This window comes from Syngnathus scovelli, chromosome 14, assembly GCF_024217435.2.
Source record: "Syngnathus scovelli strain Florida chromosome 14, RoL_Ssco_1.2, whole genome shotgun sequence".
Lineage (NCBI taxonomy): Eukaryota > Metazoa > Chordata > Actinopteri > Syngnathiformes > Syngnathidae > Syngnathus > Syngnathus scovelli.
Genome location: NC_090860.1, coordinates 13,929,965 through 13,943,362, shown reverse-complemented (window position 1 = coordinate 13,943,362; position 13,398 = coordinate 13,929,965). Strand labels below are relative to the sequence as shown.

Sequence of the window (13,398 nt, the reverse complement as noted above, 5' to 3'; positions counted from 1 at the left end):
CGATTTGCCGTACACAACCCTTCCGCAACAGGAACCGCGCATGCGCTTTAATGTCGTATGGTTAAGCCGGGGAAGGTGAGAATGTTTATATTGTATCTGTTGTTTCTGTATTACGATTCTGCATGAGTTATTTGTGACTATTATATGCGTTTAAAATTGCTTGTGACTATTCCTGAAGCATTTAATGGACTGCACGAGAAGGGCTTAGCGGTAGAGGAAGCGTTAGCAAAATAGCTAATGACATCCATGCATTCATCTTACTTACAAGTTGCTTGAGAAGTGCTGTACATGTGAACTTTACATCTTAGATACAGTATTTTGTTTTTATTTGTAAACATAATCATTCAAAATGCTTACTGTCATCACTCATCTGCATTGTTAACCCAGTGGAATTTGAATGTATTGTAATTACTCTTTTTCATTCAATCCAGTTTCCCCCTATTTGTTATAATGACTTAGGTTGTTCTTTCAATGTTGTTTAAGATTTGAAAAGCAATAAATGGATAGTGAGGAGGCTCCAGCCCAGCGGCCAGTCACTTTGGACATCACGGTTGAAGATGTCACTGAGGAGACTCCACCCCCTGACCCTCCAGAGTCAACTAGCAGTCAGACTCCTGCCAGAGAGAATATCCTGCAGCAGGGAGAGAGCATTGACCTTGGGGGAGATTTTGCAACACCCCAGGGAGACAGCATTGCTACACCATCAGAAAGCCTAATGGACAAGCTCAATGACCAAATGATGGAGAGTGTCATTATCTCTGATTCACCTAATAACAGTGAGGAGGATGATGTTGCTCCGATTGATTCATTCCTCGATGGTGGCGTTGATGAGGGGAATGAAAAATACACATCATGTGACACTGAGGAACAAACCATACAGATTGTAACTGAGACAGAAATTTCAGATGTGCAGGAGAAAGAATATTCTGAGGAGACAAATGATGGGACAAACACACAAGAGCATGCCCGTCCAGCTCACACTCAAACAAAGAGTCCATCTCGTCTTAGAAGTGAAGAACCAGAAAAAGGGACGCATCTCAAAGATGAGCCTGTGCCAGTGTGCACGATATTCAGCCAGAATAAGCAGCCGAATTCACTGTTACCTGACGGCTTCCAGCCCACCCTCATCAAGTCGCCCAGTTTTACTATGGGGAGTGGCGGGGCAAGCGATGACGCCGTAACCCCTAGCAAGTTGACAATTCCACTCGTATGCCAGCCTAGCCCGAGTCTCAGCAAATTCTTCACTGACAACGGACAGGCCAATCCAGCCGCCGACTTTTTTGATTCCTTCATGGCCCCCTCCTCCTTCATCTCAGTGTCCAACCCCAATGCAGAGATCCCGCCAGACCCAACCGCATCACCTATAGTCACCAACCAGCGCTCTTCAACATCTTCCTGCGCCAGCCCTGGCACTCCCACTCCTCGTTCAGGACATACTTCAGCCCCTCCTGAGTTCACAGTCAAGTCTCCGCTTCCTCCATCTGCAAGTCACCCCCCTGCCTCAGCTCCAGTCGCTCAGCCACAGCCTTTCAACCAGCTCCAGGCCGTGTTCTCCGGCAGTGACGATGCATTTGCAACGGCGCTAATCCTGAGCGAGGTGGACAGACGCCATGACGCATGGCTGCCATCTGAGGAGACGAGGAAGTCCTTGGTCTCCATGGCCACGCAGCAGTATGGCTCGGCATATGCGGAGACGAACAGACTCACCATGCCGGGTCTCAAGTTTGACAACCTTCAGGTAAGGCAAAGAATGTACAAGGAAGCAGTTTTCGATTCAAATCACCTCTTTGTTGAATAATTACTGCACAACTTTTTGATTTTCAATGATTAACATTAAAAATAATCTTCATCCATTTTAAGTCTCAGGTGCACAAACATACGGCCGGAGATGTCTCGATTGTTGCTTTAACGGAATCATTTGTTGATTGACAGGCAGTACCTGTTCAGACTTTTTAGAACTGCACCATTATAGTTGTGCACTCACTGTATGTCTAATAATATGCACCAAAGCTCCCTCGACACATTTAAGTTTGATTTCAATTTGGATTACAACGATAGGCAATAAACTGTAATAGTTTGTTGACGCATTGTATATTTTTTGTCACAGGGCGATGCCGTAAAAGATTTAATGCTTCGATTCTTGGGGGAGCAGGCGGCCATGAAGCGACAAGTTCTCACCGCCACCTCTGTGGAACAATCCTTCTCGGGTCTCAAACAGCTTATTGTAAGTTTTTTAAGTTTATTGATGCATTCCAAGTCCAATACTTCTGAAGAAAGTCATTTGGGATGCTTTCCACCGATGGGCACAGCAGGAGATAGAAAGACAAGACAGGCAAACCCAAGCTGTGTTAATGACGTGTCCTTTTCTAACACGTCAGCTGTCTCCTACAAATATTTTTGGGGAGTTGTCAATTTTTGTGACAGTAGTCAACCACTGGAAGTTCTCATCTGCTGTGCCGCGGATGAGTGGCATTGTTAAGGATGGGCTGGAGTTAAGACAGATCCTTCTGCTCCACTGCAGCTTCCATGCAGCGCAGCTGCACCATGGATTCCTCGTGATCCTGTTTAGCCACTGTTTGTGTGTGCAGTCCTTCCAACACATTATGGCGGAGGCTGGCAACTACATTCAGTGCAAAAATTAAATCATGTCTGTTCTTTCAGGAAGACTGCCACTTCCTGTAGAGCAAAAAAGTAAGGCTCATAAGACTTCACGACTATCACTTTTTTAAAATATATTTTTGTTTACAAAATAGGGAAGAGTACTGAAAACAGAATGCAAAATTTGTGGGTTTCCGACTACAAATATGCAAGCAATTTTAAGTTGTAATACCTGCAGTTTCCACAAGATGGCAGGCATTTCTTTGTTGCGCTTACACTGGATCTCAATAATACAATTTTGAATGAGATGTTTTTTTATGAAAAAAAAATGTTAAAAATTGGTTTTGTGCTGTGCTTGAATGATAATTTCAATGCAAGGCTCTGAAAAAAAATGCGGTGGGGTTTTCACATACGCATTGAAAATATATTATTCAAAATGAAATATATGCACATGTTTTATCATCATATCATACTGTAACATCTAAATATTCCTTGCGAGACGGGTCTTATTTAATGTTCAACAGCAACGAACAAATAATAGCGAAAGCAGTAAGCGCAGTCGAAGAAGGAACGGGCGGGCGTAGGAGAGAAAGGGAGAGGTGGAAACCCACTCGGCTCACAAGTTCCTTTCTCATGCTGTATCCATGTATTATGCATAGGGCTGCTGTGCATATTTTACAGGCCTTCTGGACTCCGCGCATGCACACACATACCAACGTGCGCCCACAAACAATACGCTATACGAGCTATACATACCGTGACTATGTTTGTATGGGTGCCAGTCACAGTCTGCAACGGGCGTAGGTGGCTCCTGCAAGCCCAGGGCGAAATAATGGCGCGTTATATTCAGTCAAAAAAGATAGCTTTGGCCTGCAGCTGAAACGTCAAGAAGTGACAAGGAATGTAACAAAGTGTGTACTTGTGTGTTTTTATTTGGGGGGTTGCAAATATTGTCAAATGTAGCAATAATAAGTCAAAATTCAGGTGGTGCTAAAAAACTTTATTCACGTCAAGAACTTGATTTGTTAATATGCACTGTGTCCCAAATTATTGTGTAAATAATATTTAAGGTAAACAGATTTATCTATTTTGTTTGTTTATTCTTATTTTTGTTTTGACAATAATCACAAAATAACACAGGGACAAAAAAATGCTTTAACTACAAAGAAGCTTTCATTGTACTCCTTTTTTTGGGGAGTGACAGAATGTGGATGATGACTAGTGGCTTTCCTTTAAGACAATCTTTAGTAGCACTCTCATCGTGTCTCTGAGGCAACAACAAAAAAAAGTGGGCCAAGCTGTTATTGTTGACAACCACACCATTAAAACAACCCACTAGTCAATCAGCCGTTCATATTACCCAGAGGAGTGTCGCTTACAACTTGGACTCCGCGCTCAACCATCTTTGGGAGTGTTACGCCGAGTTCTCGTAAAAAGCCACAAGCTACTTTTCATAATATATTAGAGCCGTTTTGTGTTTCAGCCTCTCTCTGTGGTACTGTTGGAAAAGTCCAGCCATTGCCGGTGGGAGGAATGATGGCTGATGTGTGAAGTTCATATCGGTAAAGTAGGGAACCATCTCCCTCCCTCCCTCCCTCCCCAGCTTGAGGGCAGTGTTGCGTCCCCTCGGTTCAAGTGTCTGAACAGCAAGTATATAAGCTTCAAAGCGAAAATGGCCTCGCTTGCAATGGCTGGACTTTAAGTATGTCATATACTGCTAATGTTTTTCCCCCTCTGTGTAATTCTGGATCTTTATTGAAATTGCATGAGAGCTCTGCATTAACCAAAGCTGAGTTGAGGAAGTCTTTTTAAGTTTGCGTTGCCTGCAGGCTTTGGGTCTGGTGGGACCATATGTGGGCGTTCTTTTGTTCATAAAGCATTGTAATGCCGGGCTTCCTTTTTTTTTTTTAACTCCTCAAAGTAAAAAAAAAAAGCACAATGTGAGTTTCTGCACAAATAAGATACCTCATCCCTTTTAATCATGCAGCAAGTATTGGTAATTGTAGAAATCAACAATGTTAATCTGACACCTACAGAGATAAATGTAACATCTCTAAAGTGTCCACACTAAAAAAAATTAGATTACATTGAGATGGACTTGCCGCAACTCTGGCAGTGATGATTTTACACGACACTTGTAGGCTCCTTGTACTTTTCCACTTGCCTCTTATATTGACAATTAATTTGAATTGCTTTGGTCTAGACTGCTCTGGGAAGTCCTCAAGTCCCCGCCCTGAACTTTTTAGCTCCCTTTGGCATCGCCTGATGCTTCCCTTGCAGCTCCTCCGGCTCTTGTCTTCGTTTCGCTTTGCCACCCACTGCTTCTTGCGTCCATCACTCAACTTTTTTGGCAAATGCCATTTGCTCTTTTATTTATTTTTCTTTTTTTTTTACCCTGTGTTGATTTCTGCACCCTCGTCTGTCGCTTGGCGTGCTGTTGTATGCCAAGTACGGAACATGCTGGATGTTCTCATTTCCCTTATCTGTCCATTTCACACCTGAAAAAACATATGCACCAACTCATTTATGTTTTGCAGCAAAGCAACGGTGTACTTCTAGGAGCCGTGTATTTTGTATTTTAGAGGGGCTACATCTGCTTGGCCCATTCAGGCTGCCTTCTTGTTTTCAGCTTCATTTCTCAGCCTAATGAAGATTCAGAGGCAGCCTAGCAGCCGGCAGACTAGGCAGAAACAAAGGTTGGGTGGGTGCAAGAGAGACCTACAGTAATGCAGCAGTAATATAAAAGCTTAGATATAAAGCAGAGGGAAAAAAGCAGCAAACGGAAAAGCAAAGAGTCACGGGTTAAGGAGACTATGATAGATCTGTCTCGTCTAACTTAAGGAAAATTATAAAAAATCCGCTGGACGCAAATTGATCATGTCACTCAGATGTAGAATTGAATACGAGTTGAGATGTGATTGCAATCACTTAAGAGACTTCTATTTTGTTCCCCCTGCAGAGCAGTAAGAACTGGCGCGCAGCAGTTGATCTGACAGGTCGTCTTTTGACAGCTCACGGGCAGGGATACGGAAAAGCCGGACAGCCCACTTCCCATACGGCTAACTCGCTACAGGTAGGACATAAATAACATCTTGGCTTTCACCGTGATGACGTGTATTTGTGTTTTTATTTTACAGCTTTGGTTTGTACGGTTGGCCCTCCTCATTAAGCTGAACCTTTTCCAAAATGCTGAGCTGGAATTTGAGCCTTTTGGTGATCTGGATCAACCGGACCTCTTCTATGAGTTCTACCCCACTGTATATCCTGGGAGAAGAGGTATACACACACTCAAAACACACACACCCAGTTTGAAGTCCTGATTTTTACAGTGAAGTAGTTCGTGACACGACATTGTTTCTCTTCACCAAGACTGCTGCGGACTCGGCAGCCAAGCTTTCCCCAGACACAGCCTCGTTAACATTTTGAAGCAGATGTAATGTCTCCCTCGACTTTTTTTTTTTTGGTGCTATAGATTTTTTCAAAAACCAATACCGCCAGCGGGTGCTATGGAAACTCAGCGCTGCAAAAGATTTACACTGAAATGATTAGAGCTTTTAATTTGACAGTCGAGGTGGTCGAAGGAATGACTCATAAATAAAATATATATTTTCATCCACTTTATTTGTATGCACCATGAGCCTTTGTGCTCAACTACCGTTTTGCACGTAACGTTTTATCTGAAATATAAACTGGACCGATATTTGTGAAAGTTCCACAAGGGAAGTTTCTTTCTTTGGTTCTCAAAATCCTTGAGAAGCTCAAACAACTCCACTTGTCGACAACAAGTCTTTCCTTTTATTGGTCTTTTTTTTACATGCATGAGTTGCTCTCTAATGCATTCTGATTACTTAGTATCTACTTTGCCCCTCAAGCAACCACAAGAAAAAAAAATGATAGATACAACTACACAAAGACACATGGTTTAAAAAGACCGCATGGCTTGACTTTCCGTTACTCAATATTAAATACCTTGTGCTTGCAAATGAACTGGCACAAGTTTTGGATTTTTGGCAGCATTTGGAAAGCATTTCTCCAGCCCAGTGCTCGTATTGACCACGCATTGTCATGATTCAACTCGTTAAATGCTCAGAGTTGGCTGCCCGTGTGCTACTTGCACTCAAAAGGATTCGGATATGATTGGACCAGAACAGAAGTTGTTGTTGTTTTTTGCTTATTTACTTAATCAATTTTGGGATGCATCAATTTACTGCAATACTTTAATCCCAGGTACACACTGAAAATGTCTGAACACGCACACAGTGTATCTGCTTGCTTTGGTGTTTGTAAGATCACGTACGATCACACATGAGCTCAGAGACTTGCCTGGATGTAGGTTCTCCTGCTATGGTGTGTGAAAGATGTCGAGACGGAAAGGGATGAAGCGCGGAGATGAGTGATAGCGCTGTGCACAGGGAACCATGTGAGGCTTTAATAATCCGCCATAGGAAGCTCAATGCCATCTGTAGGTTCTTGCCTCTCGGGCTGTCGAAGTGTGGGTGGGTTGGTGGGTGGGTGTTTGATGGTTGCGGTTTTCATCTTGTACCTACTGCAATGTCCTCATCACACCCCATTTGTGATACTACCCTGTCCGTCTCCCTTCCTAACAGGCTCCATGGTGCCGTTCTCCATGCGGTTACTGCACGCCGAGCTTCCCCAGCACCTGGCTAAGCCTCAGGAGGCTCTGGACCGCCTGCACAATCTCAAAAGTGTCTGCCTCACCGTTAGTACTCAAACAAACAAGCACAGCCTCCAGATGAACATAAAGATAGTCGCACTTAGGTTCAAGATTGCACATTCATACAAAAAAGTACATTACCCTGATAAATAGGGAAATGTGGTCAGGTTTTAGAGTCATTCAAAGATGCTGATGCCAGTATACGATTGTACAGTGCTGCGCTAGCAGTGATAGCGTTTCTTCAACAGATCCTGGACAACTTGGAGAAAGGCTTGGGCGAGGATGGCGGCGTGATCAGCCTAACGGAGGAGAATAGGCGAGGTAAGCACACACATGATCACTCAAGCAGACTTTAGGCTGCAGACCTGGCTGCCGGCCCAGACTGCATCACACGTTGGAGGAAAAGTGAGGTCACAGACCCCGCTGGGAAATGCACATAGTCGCAAACAAGCACACCTGGCGCGCCACTGCGGCGTGCTTTGCCTCCACGACACACACATATTGTCCAGCGCGCAAACACATCGATATGTGCTCTTAAAAGTGTTGAGCACCTCACTGCTTTGGTACTCGCGCTGAATATCAAGACGGCTTCTCCAGCCAGCAGCCGGCAGAACAGATCAATACGCATCAGTCTTATCCGAGCTACTCGCATCTGCACATGTGGTGGGGAATTAGACGGCCACTATAGAAATGTAATCACCACTTTTTTTTTTTTTCTCGCTAATATTACCCCTACGCACAACTCCCGTCCTTCAGAATTGCTCAACCGAGCAATAAATCTTTTTTGCCGGCTCCTGTCAGTCTGTTTTTTATTTACGCTCAAGATGCGATTAAGTAAGGTTAATTTCAAGCCATGAAAAACAAGATGCCGCTCGCCAAATCGGAGCTAAATATACCACTTGCGTATAATTGGGGGAGAAAAAAAAAAAAAAACTGTCAGGATGGTGAATGTATATCTGTGTGGGTGCACCAGTGCTGCCAGTTTGTATAATAGCTCTGCCCTCTGTCTCTCCTCTCGCTGCCCACACAGACAGCCGACAGTCAAGTCAATAACACAGGGGCATGCCTTCGCACATCAGACCCCTACTGAGTGATTAGCTCCCCTCCCCGACACACACATTCGCTCGCGCACACTCACAGGTGTGCTGCCATGAATAATAATAGGCCTGTACAGAAGCTCTGCCACGGGGGGTACTGTCTGAGGAACAGAAGAAAAGTGCCGCAGTGTCTTCCCTATCGCCTCCCCCCCTTTAAATAAACCTCTGTGTGGAGGAGTAAAGCAAGGGAATTCAAAATAAAAGCAGGAGGTGCGGGGAGTGACGGCTCTCGGAGCAGAGACCTCCAAAAAAGGGTGTGATGAAAACAGGAAGTCAACCTCAAACAATCAAACAATCTGCCCCTGTATCCTTTCTTGATTTTAGAATCGGTAAAGCTGTGGAAAGCTCGTCTCAGTCGAGTCCTCTATTCCATGGCCAACTGTCTGCTGGTGATGAAGGTACGTATGTTTAATGTCCTTATACAAGTGTCTGCCTGTGTGCGAGGAGGGTGGGGAGTTGTGTGCGTCTGTGTGTGTGTGTGAGAAAAGGGGTGTGTGTGCTGTGATGCCAGGCGGGTGGAGGATTCACAGTGAAATCCCCCCAGACTGACCACTAATTGGATTCTTGGTCAGAGAGAGAGAGACAGAAGAAAGGGAAGGGCGGTGATGCCTTTCGGAATGTAAAGAGAGCCACAGTGCCACCTAGTGTCCAGATCCAAGCCCTGTTTTTACTCATTTGCATTCCCAGACATGGTGGAAATTCTTGACTGATAGTATTGTGACTCTCTTTGATTGCTCGAGCGGTCGGTCCCTAAAGGGCGGAGACTCTGCTTTTGTATGTCAACAGAAAATAAGCGGGAAGAAGGCGTCGCAAATAAGCTCCATGCAAATATAAACGCTTCTTATTATCTACAGTATCGTTGTTTAGTTGTTGTGCACCATTTTTAACGGGTAGGAGTTTGCACAGTGGGGGCCGGAAAAAAAATACGGTGCCGTAAAGACTCACAAATCACAACCCTGCACTGAAATAAAGCTTTAGGGTTTATTCATACATTTTTAATAGCTGGTTATTAACTGGATATTGTGCGTTGTAAGATGAACCTATCTGAGGGATAAACAACCGTTCGGGGGACGTAAAAATGGCAGCGGCGCTCTGAGGATTCCAAAAAATGATTGTGGTGTTGATGTCAGCACTCAGGATTCCAAAAATACTTGCACATTAAAGATGATTAACGATGATCAACATTTGGCATTTGCTACATTTGACAATTCTTGGTTGGACCTCCTCTCCGGTCCTACTCAGTAGTCGACTCACCACGGCATGAGCAATGCGGAGGTGGAAGTCGGGTCACCTCGCCCTGCTATTACTCCATATGTTTGATTAATGCCCTCTCTCTCGGCTTGCCCTCCACCTGTCTCCGCCTCCTGCCGCGTCCCTCACCTTTAGCTCATTTGTCTCTAATTCTAGTGACTTTTCGTTCTTTCTCCAGCTTTTTTTTTTCTCTCACTTTCTCTTTTCGGCGACTCTCACTCATCAAGCGTTATCCGTCTCTCACTGCAGGACTATGTTCTGGCGGTGGAGATCTATCACGCCATCATCCAGTATGAACCCCAGCAGAGAGCGCAGCTGCTCAGCGGAATAGGACGCATCTTCTTGCAGGTTGATACATCAACACAGAGCATGACATAGGCAGACTAATCATATAACCGTATGTTTTTTTTTGTCTCAGATTGGAGATATTAAAACAGCCGAGATGTATTTCTGCGATGTGGAGAAAACATGCCAGAGTGAGCCAAGCCTCACAACATGCGTGCTGATGAACAGGTATGCGGGTTTACATTTAGCATCCTTGCTAACTAAGTGCGCCTTTATTGCATTTGAATTCAACGCCGAAAATCTGGTTTTGGCAGTTAAGTCATCATAGCGTCGCGTTGAATTTACTCCGTTTTAATTCATCAATTGGTTGCACAAAAATAAAATCATCTGGCTACATTTTGTGTGCCTACTTTAAAATGTATCTGGATTCAGATGATTATATTATTCAACAAAAAAAAAAAAAATCGGTGTACTTGGGGAATGGAGTAGAGAAAGCCCACTAGAGTAGTGAAGGAGATATTTACATAAGAGCGCTGCATATTTGAAATAGCTCTCTGATCTTGTCTGATATTATATCTAGTGCCCAATTGGTGTTTGTAAGACTTAGGTATAGTAAAAAAAAAAGAAAAAGACACTAAAACGTGTGTTCAATTCCAGGGCATTTGTCCACCTCAGTCAGAACAACTATGCTGAAGCACATTCATCCTTCATGGAAGTTTTAAAGATGGATCCAAAAAACCCTGTTGTAAGTTTTTGGCCGGCCTGCCAATTTCCTTGCCATTTCCTTAACCTTCTCCTCGTCCGTGTCAATTCCTAACAAGGCCAACAACAACGCAGCAGTTTGCCTGCTCTACCTGGGCCGACTCAAGGAGTCCCTGGGCAAACTAGAAGGCCTGGTGCAGCAGGATCCAGCCCTCTACCTCCACGAGAGCGTCCTCTTCAACCTGACCACTATGTATGAACTGGAATCTTCACGCAGCACCCAGAAGAAGCAAGCGCTGTTGGAGGCCGTGTCCTGTCGGGAAGGGGACAGCTTCAACACTCAATGCCTCAAACTAGTTTGAGACCATAAGCCGACAAGTACCGTCATCCTGGGTTATAGAAAATGCTCCTGATTATTTTAGATGATGAATTAGCTTTATTGTCATTTTTCAAAAGTTTGATAGGGGACTTGTATGGATGGGTTGTATCTTTTACAGGTCAGACAGAGGGACAGCGCCATGCAAGTCCACAACCTTGATGCTAAGACACCTGCCTCTCATTTGGTAAACATTCAACTCAATATTACCTTCTATCAAATATGCAGGGTGACATTGTGAGACTTGACAAGGGCATTAAGCTGAGACTCGCAATGCTTGAAAAGTCTAGCAAGCTTGCACTGTACGACTCCTTTTTAAACTTCTCCCTGAAAGAACACCCTGGATAAACTGTCTTATGATACTTGAATGAAGCTTTTTGAATGAGTTTATTAACTCAGACGATATACATAAACCACTGCAATTGCATTATTTCCCTTGAAAACAACCAAGGGTGTGTGTGCGTTTGTGTGTCCATATGTGCACTTATACATATAGTGGATATTGAAAGTCTCAAAACCTAATTTGGGTTTTTGTGAACATGAATAAAAATGACATCAGAGTAGATCATTAAAAATGATTTTTAATAATTAATAAAAGCATCAAGTCACCATTGGACCCATGAAATTTTGAAATGATTGGCCTTTTTTTTTATATAATAAAAAAAAACGGGCATTTGAACAGAGGGGTGTGTAGACTTTATATCCATAATGTGTATGTGTGTATATAAATGTATTGACAAATAGATGTCAAGGTGGAAAATGGTTGTCGTTCATTGAATTAAATGATTTACAATTACAATCTTAAAAGTGTGTTTTTCCACTTGACTTTTGGGCTAGCATAGCTCACACTCATGACAGCTTTGGACAAAATATCATTCTTAAGTGACACCAAGTTTAGGGAAAAGATATCCTGTCACCCTGGCCCAGTTTTGTCTTTTTCAAAACCTGTCATGAAGAAAAAGGGTGCTGATGAGAACAGCCAATTAAAAACAAAAACATTTTTGTTCAGGATTTCTGCAACGAAGCCATATATTTCTTTCGTATCTCGTAGTCATCCGCTGGCCTGTTGTAGGCTTTCCACACTGGCTCCCCAATAAACAGCCTCATGGCCTTTGTATAATTCTACGGAGACAGAAAAAAGGATATTCAGTGATGTAGTGTTTTCAATCTTGAGCGACCATTGTGAAAATGCAAAGTGTCTTTCTTCAAATTAATGTTCATGCTAATGGAATAAACACACCACCTTAATGGCGCCCAAATAATCCCTCATCACTGGTCAAAAAGTTAATTTTATTTCAGCTATCAGATTTACCAACTCGTCCAAGGTGAAGCGGTGGTAGATGCCCGCTGGCAGGGTAATGAGGTCACCCTTCCCCATGGCAATTCTTATCCAGCGGTCCTCTTGGTCCCTGATGTCAAAGTAGGCCTGGCCATCAAGGATGTAGCGAATCTCATCATCCAAATGCAAATGTTCCTCAAAGAACATTTTCAACTGATAAGAGACAAAAGTTATTAATAGCAGATTTCTAGCGAACAGTTGGGTTTATGGGATTAAGCTCTCAGGTTACCTTCTCCTCATAGTTTGGCAGTGTGTTCTTCTCAATGGTGATGATGTCCATGAAGGAGTAACCTCGCTCCTTCCTGATTCGCTGCAGTTCTGGGTCTGTTTCATAGATGTCAGCGTTCAGCTGCAACCACAACACAAATCTGTGAAGTTTTGGAGCTTCTGCGTCACATCTGACCAGTGCTGTCTACAAACACACTGCTCAGGATAAAATTGAAATAATGTATACTGGTGACATTTTGTGAACCTAATAAATTCTCCTCTGCAGTGCATCCTGACTTTTCACCCAGACTTTTGTCCAGTTGTTTCAAATGCAGTGGTGAGTTTGTCTCCATAATAATAAAGTCTTGTCTACAGTCAAGTATTCATTCGTGCAATTCTGCAGAAGTTGTCAAACCGGAGGGATCATCCCAGCCATGCACACAACTCCTTGAAAGTTTGCAAGATTGGGAAAAAGCACGTGATGGCTGCACAAGAATTACCTTCCAGTGAAAAACACCAAGCTGCTGTAAGTCCTCCAACGATACGGGTCGATTCGGATCGAGCTTGTGCGGCTTTCTCTGGTCTTCGTCAGAGTTGTCCATGTACCAGGCTTCTATCGCCATGTTTACAAATTACCGACGCACCCAATAACAACACGTCAGGTTTGCACAAATTTGAGCCACAATGGCGTCGCGTGGTGCGTTCACGTACCCTCCGTTTGACAAAGACCGTAAGATGTAAAATACTGTTGAATGAATGAATAATTATTTTTTGTAATAACTATTTCCACACGCCGATGTCGATTCACAGCTTCTGCATTTTCTTTGATAAAAAATAATAATTGTATTTTGCACATAGCAAACAAAAA

The 13,398-nt window shown here is 43.4% G+C and overlaps 2 protein-coding genes across 4 annotated transcripts; one reads left to right on the top strand and one right to left on the bottom strand.

The window, feature by feature from the left end:
• Positions 1-12: 12 nt before the first annotated feature.
• trappc12 (trafficking protein particle complex subunit 12) lies at positions 13-11,841 on the top strand. 3 transcript variants are annotated; one of them, XM_049740533.1, is made up of 13 exons: positions 13-75; positions 484-1,738; positions 2,108-2,224; positions 5,558-5,671; positions 5,736-5,874; positions 7,206-7,318; positions 7,522-7,594; positions 8,695-8,768; positions 9,871-9,969; positions 10,040-10,134; positions 10,564-10,651; positions 10,728-10,986; positions 11,106-11,841. In XM_049740533.1, the coding sequence occupies exons 2-12, from the start codon at positions 500-502 to the stop codon at positions 10,968-10,970; spliced, it is 2,394 nt and encodes a 797-aa protein (XP_049596490.1). In that variant the 5' UTR covers positions 13-75; positions 484-499; the 3' UTR covers positions 10,971-10,986; positions 11,106-11,841. The 3 variants fall into 3 exon arrangements, with proteins under 3 accessions (XP_049596490.1, XP_049596489.1, XP_049596488.1); XM_049740532.1 differs by having other exon boundaries at positions 10,728-11,001; XM_049740531.1 differs by having other exon boundaries at positions 10,728-11,841.
• On the bottom strand, positions 11,546-13,224 carry adi1 (acireductone dioxygenase 1). The gene is made up of 4 exons (XM_049740550.1): positions 13,031-13,224; positions 12,553-12,672; positions 12,297-12,476; positions 11,546-12,106 (listed from the first exon to the last, which is right to left on the bottom strand). Exons 1-4 carry the CDS (start codon positions 13,151-13,153, stop codon positions 11,990-11,992), a joined length of 540 nt encoding a protein of 179 aa, XP_049596507.1. The 5' UTR covers positions 13,154-13,224; the 3' UTR covers positions 11,546-11,989.
• Between the last annotated feature and the right edge of the window lie 174 nt (positions 13,225-13,398).

What these genes read in the sequence shown, in the direction of transcription:
- trappc12 (XM_049740533.1), top strand. Translation starts at nt 500, where the DNA reads ATGGATAGTGAGGAGGCTCCAGCCCAGCGGCCAGTCACTTTGGACATC. An exon ending in CGGGTCTCAAACAGCTTATT is followed by an intron (nt 2,225 to 5,557) that starts GTAAGTTTTTTA and finishes TTCCCCCTGCAG; the next exon opens with AGCAGTAAGAACTGGCGCGC. An exon ending in ACATGCGTGCTGATGAACAG is followed by an intron (nt 10,135 to 10,563) that starts GTATGCGGGTTT and finishes GTTCAATTCCAG; the next exon opens with GGCATTTGTCCACCTCAGTC.
- adi1 (XM_049740550.1), bottom strand. Translation starts at nt 13,153, where the DNA reads ATGGCGATAGAAGCCTGGTACATGGACAACTCTGACGAAGACCAGAGA. An exon ending in TTGGTGTTTTTCACTGGAAG is followed by an intron (nt 12,673 to 13,030) that starts GTAATTCTTGTG and finishes TTGTGGTTGCAG; the next exon opens with CTGAACGCTGACATCTATGA. An exon ending in TGCCAAACTATGAGGAGAAG is followed by an intron (nt 12,477 to 12,552) that starts GTAACCTGAGAG and finishes GTCTCTTATCAG; the next exon opens with TTGAAAATGTTCTTTGAGGA.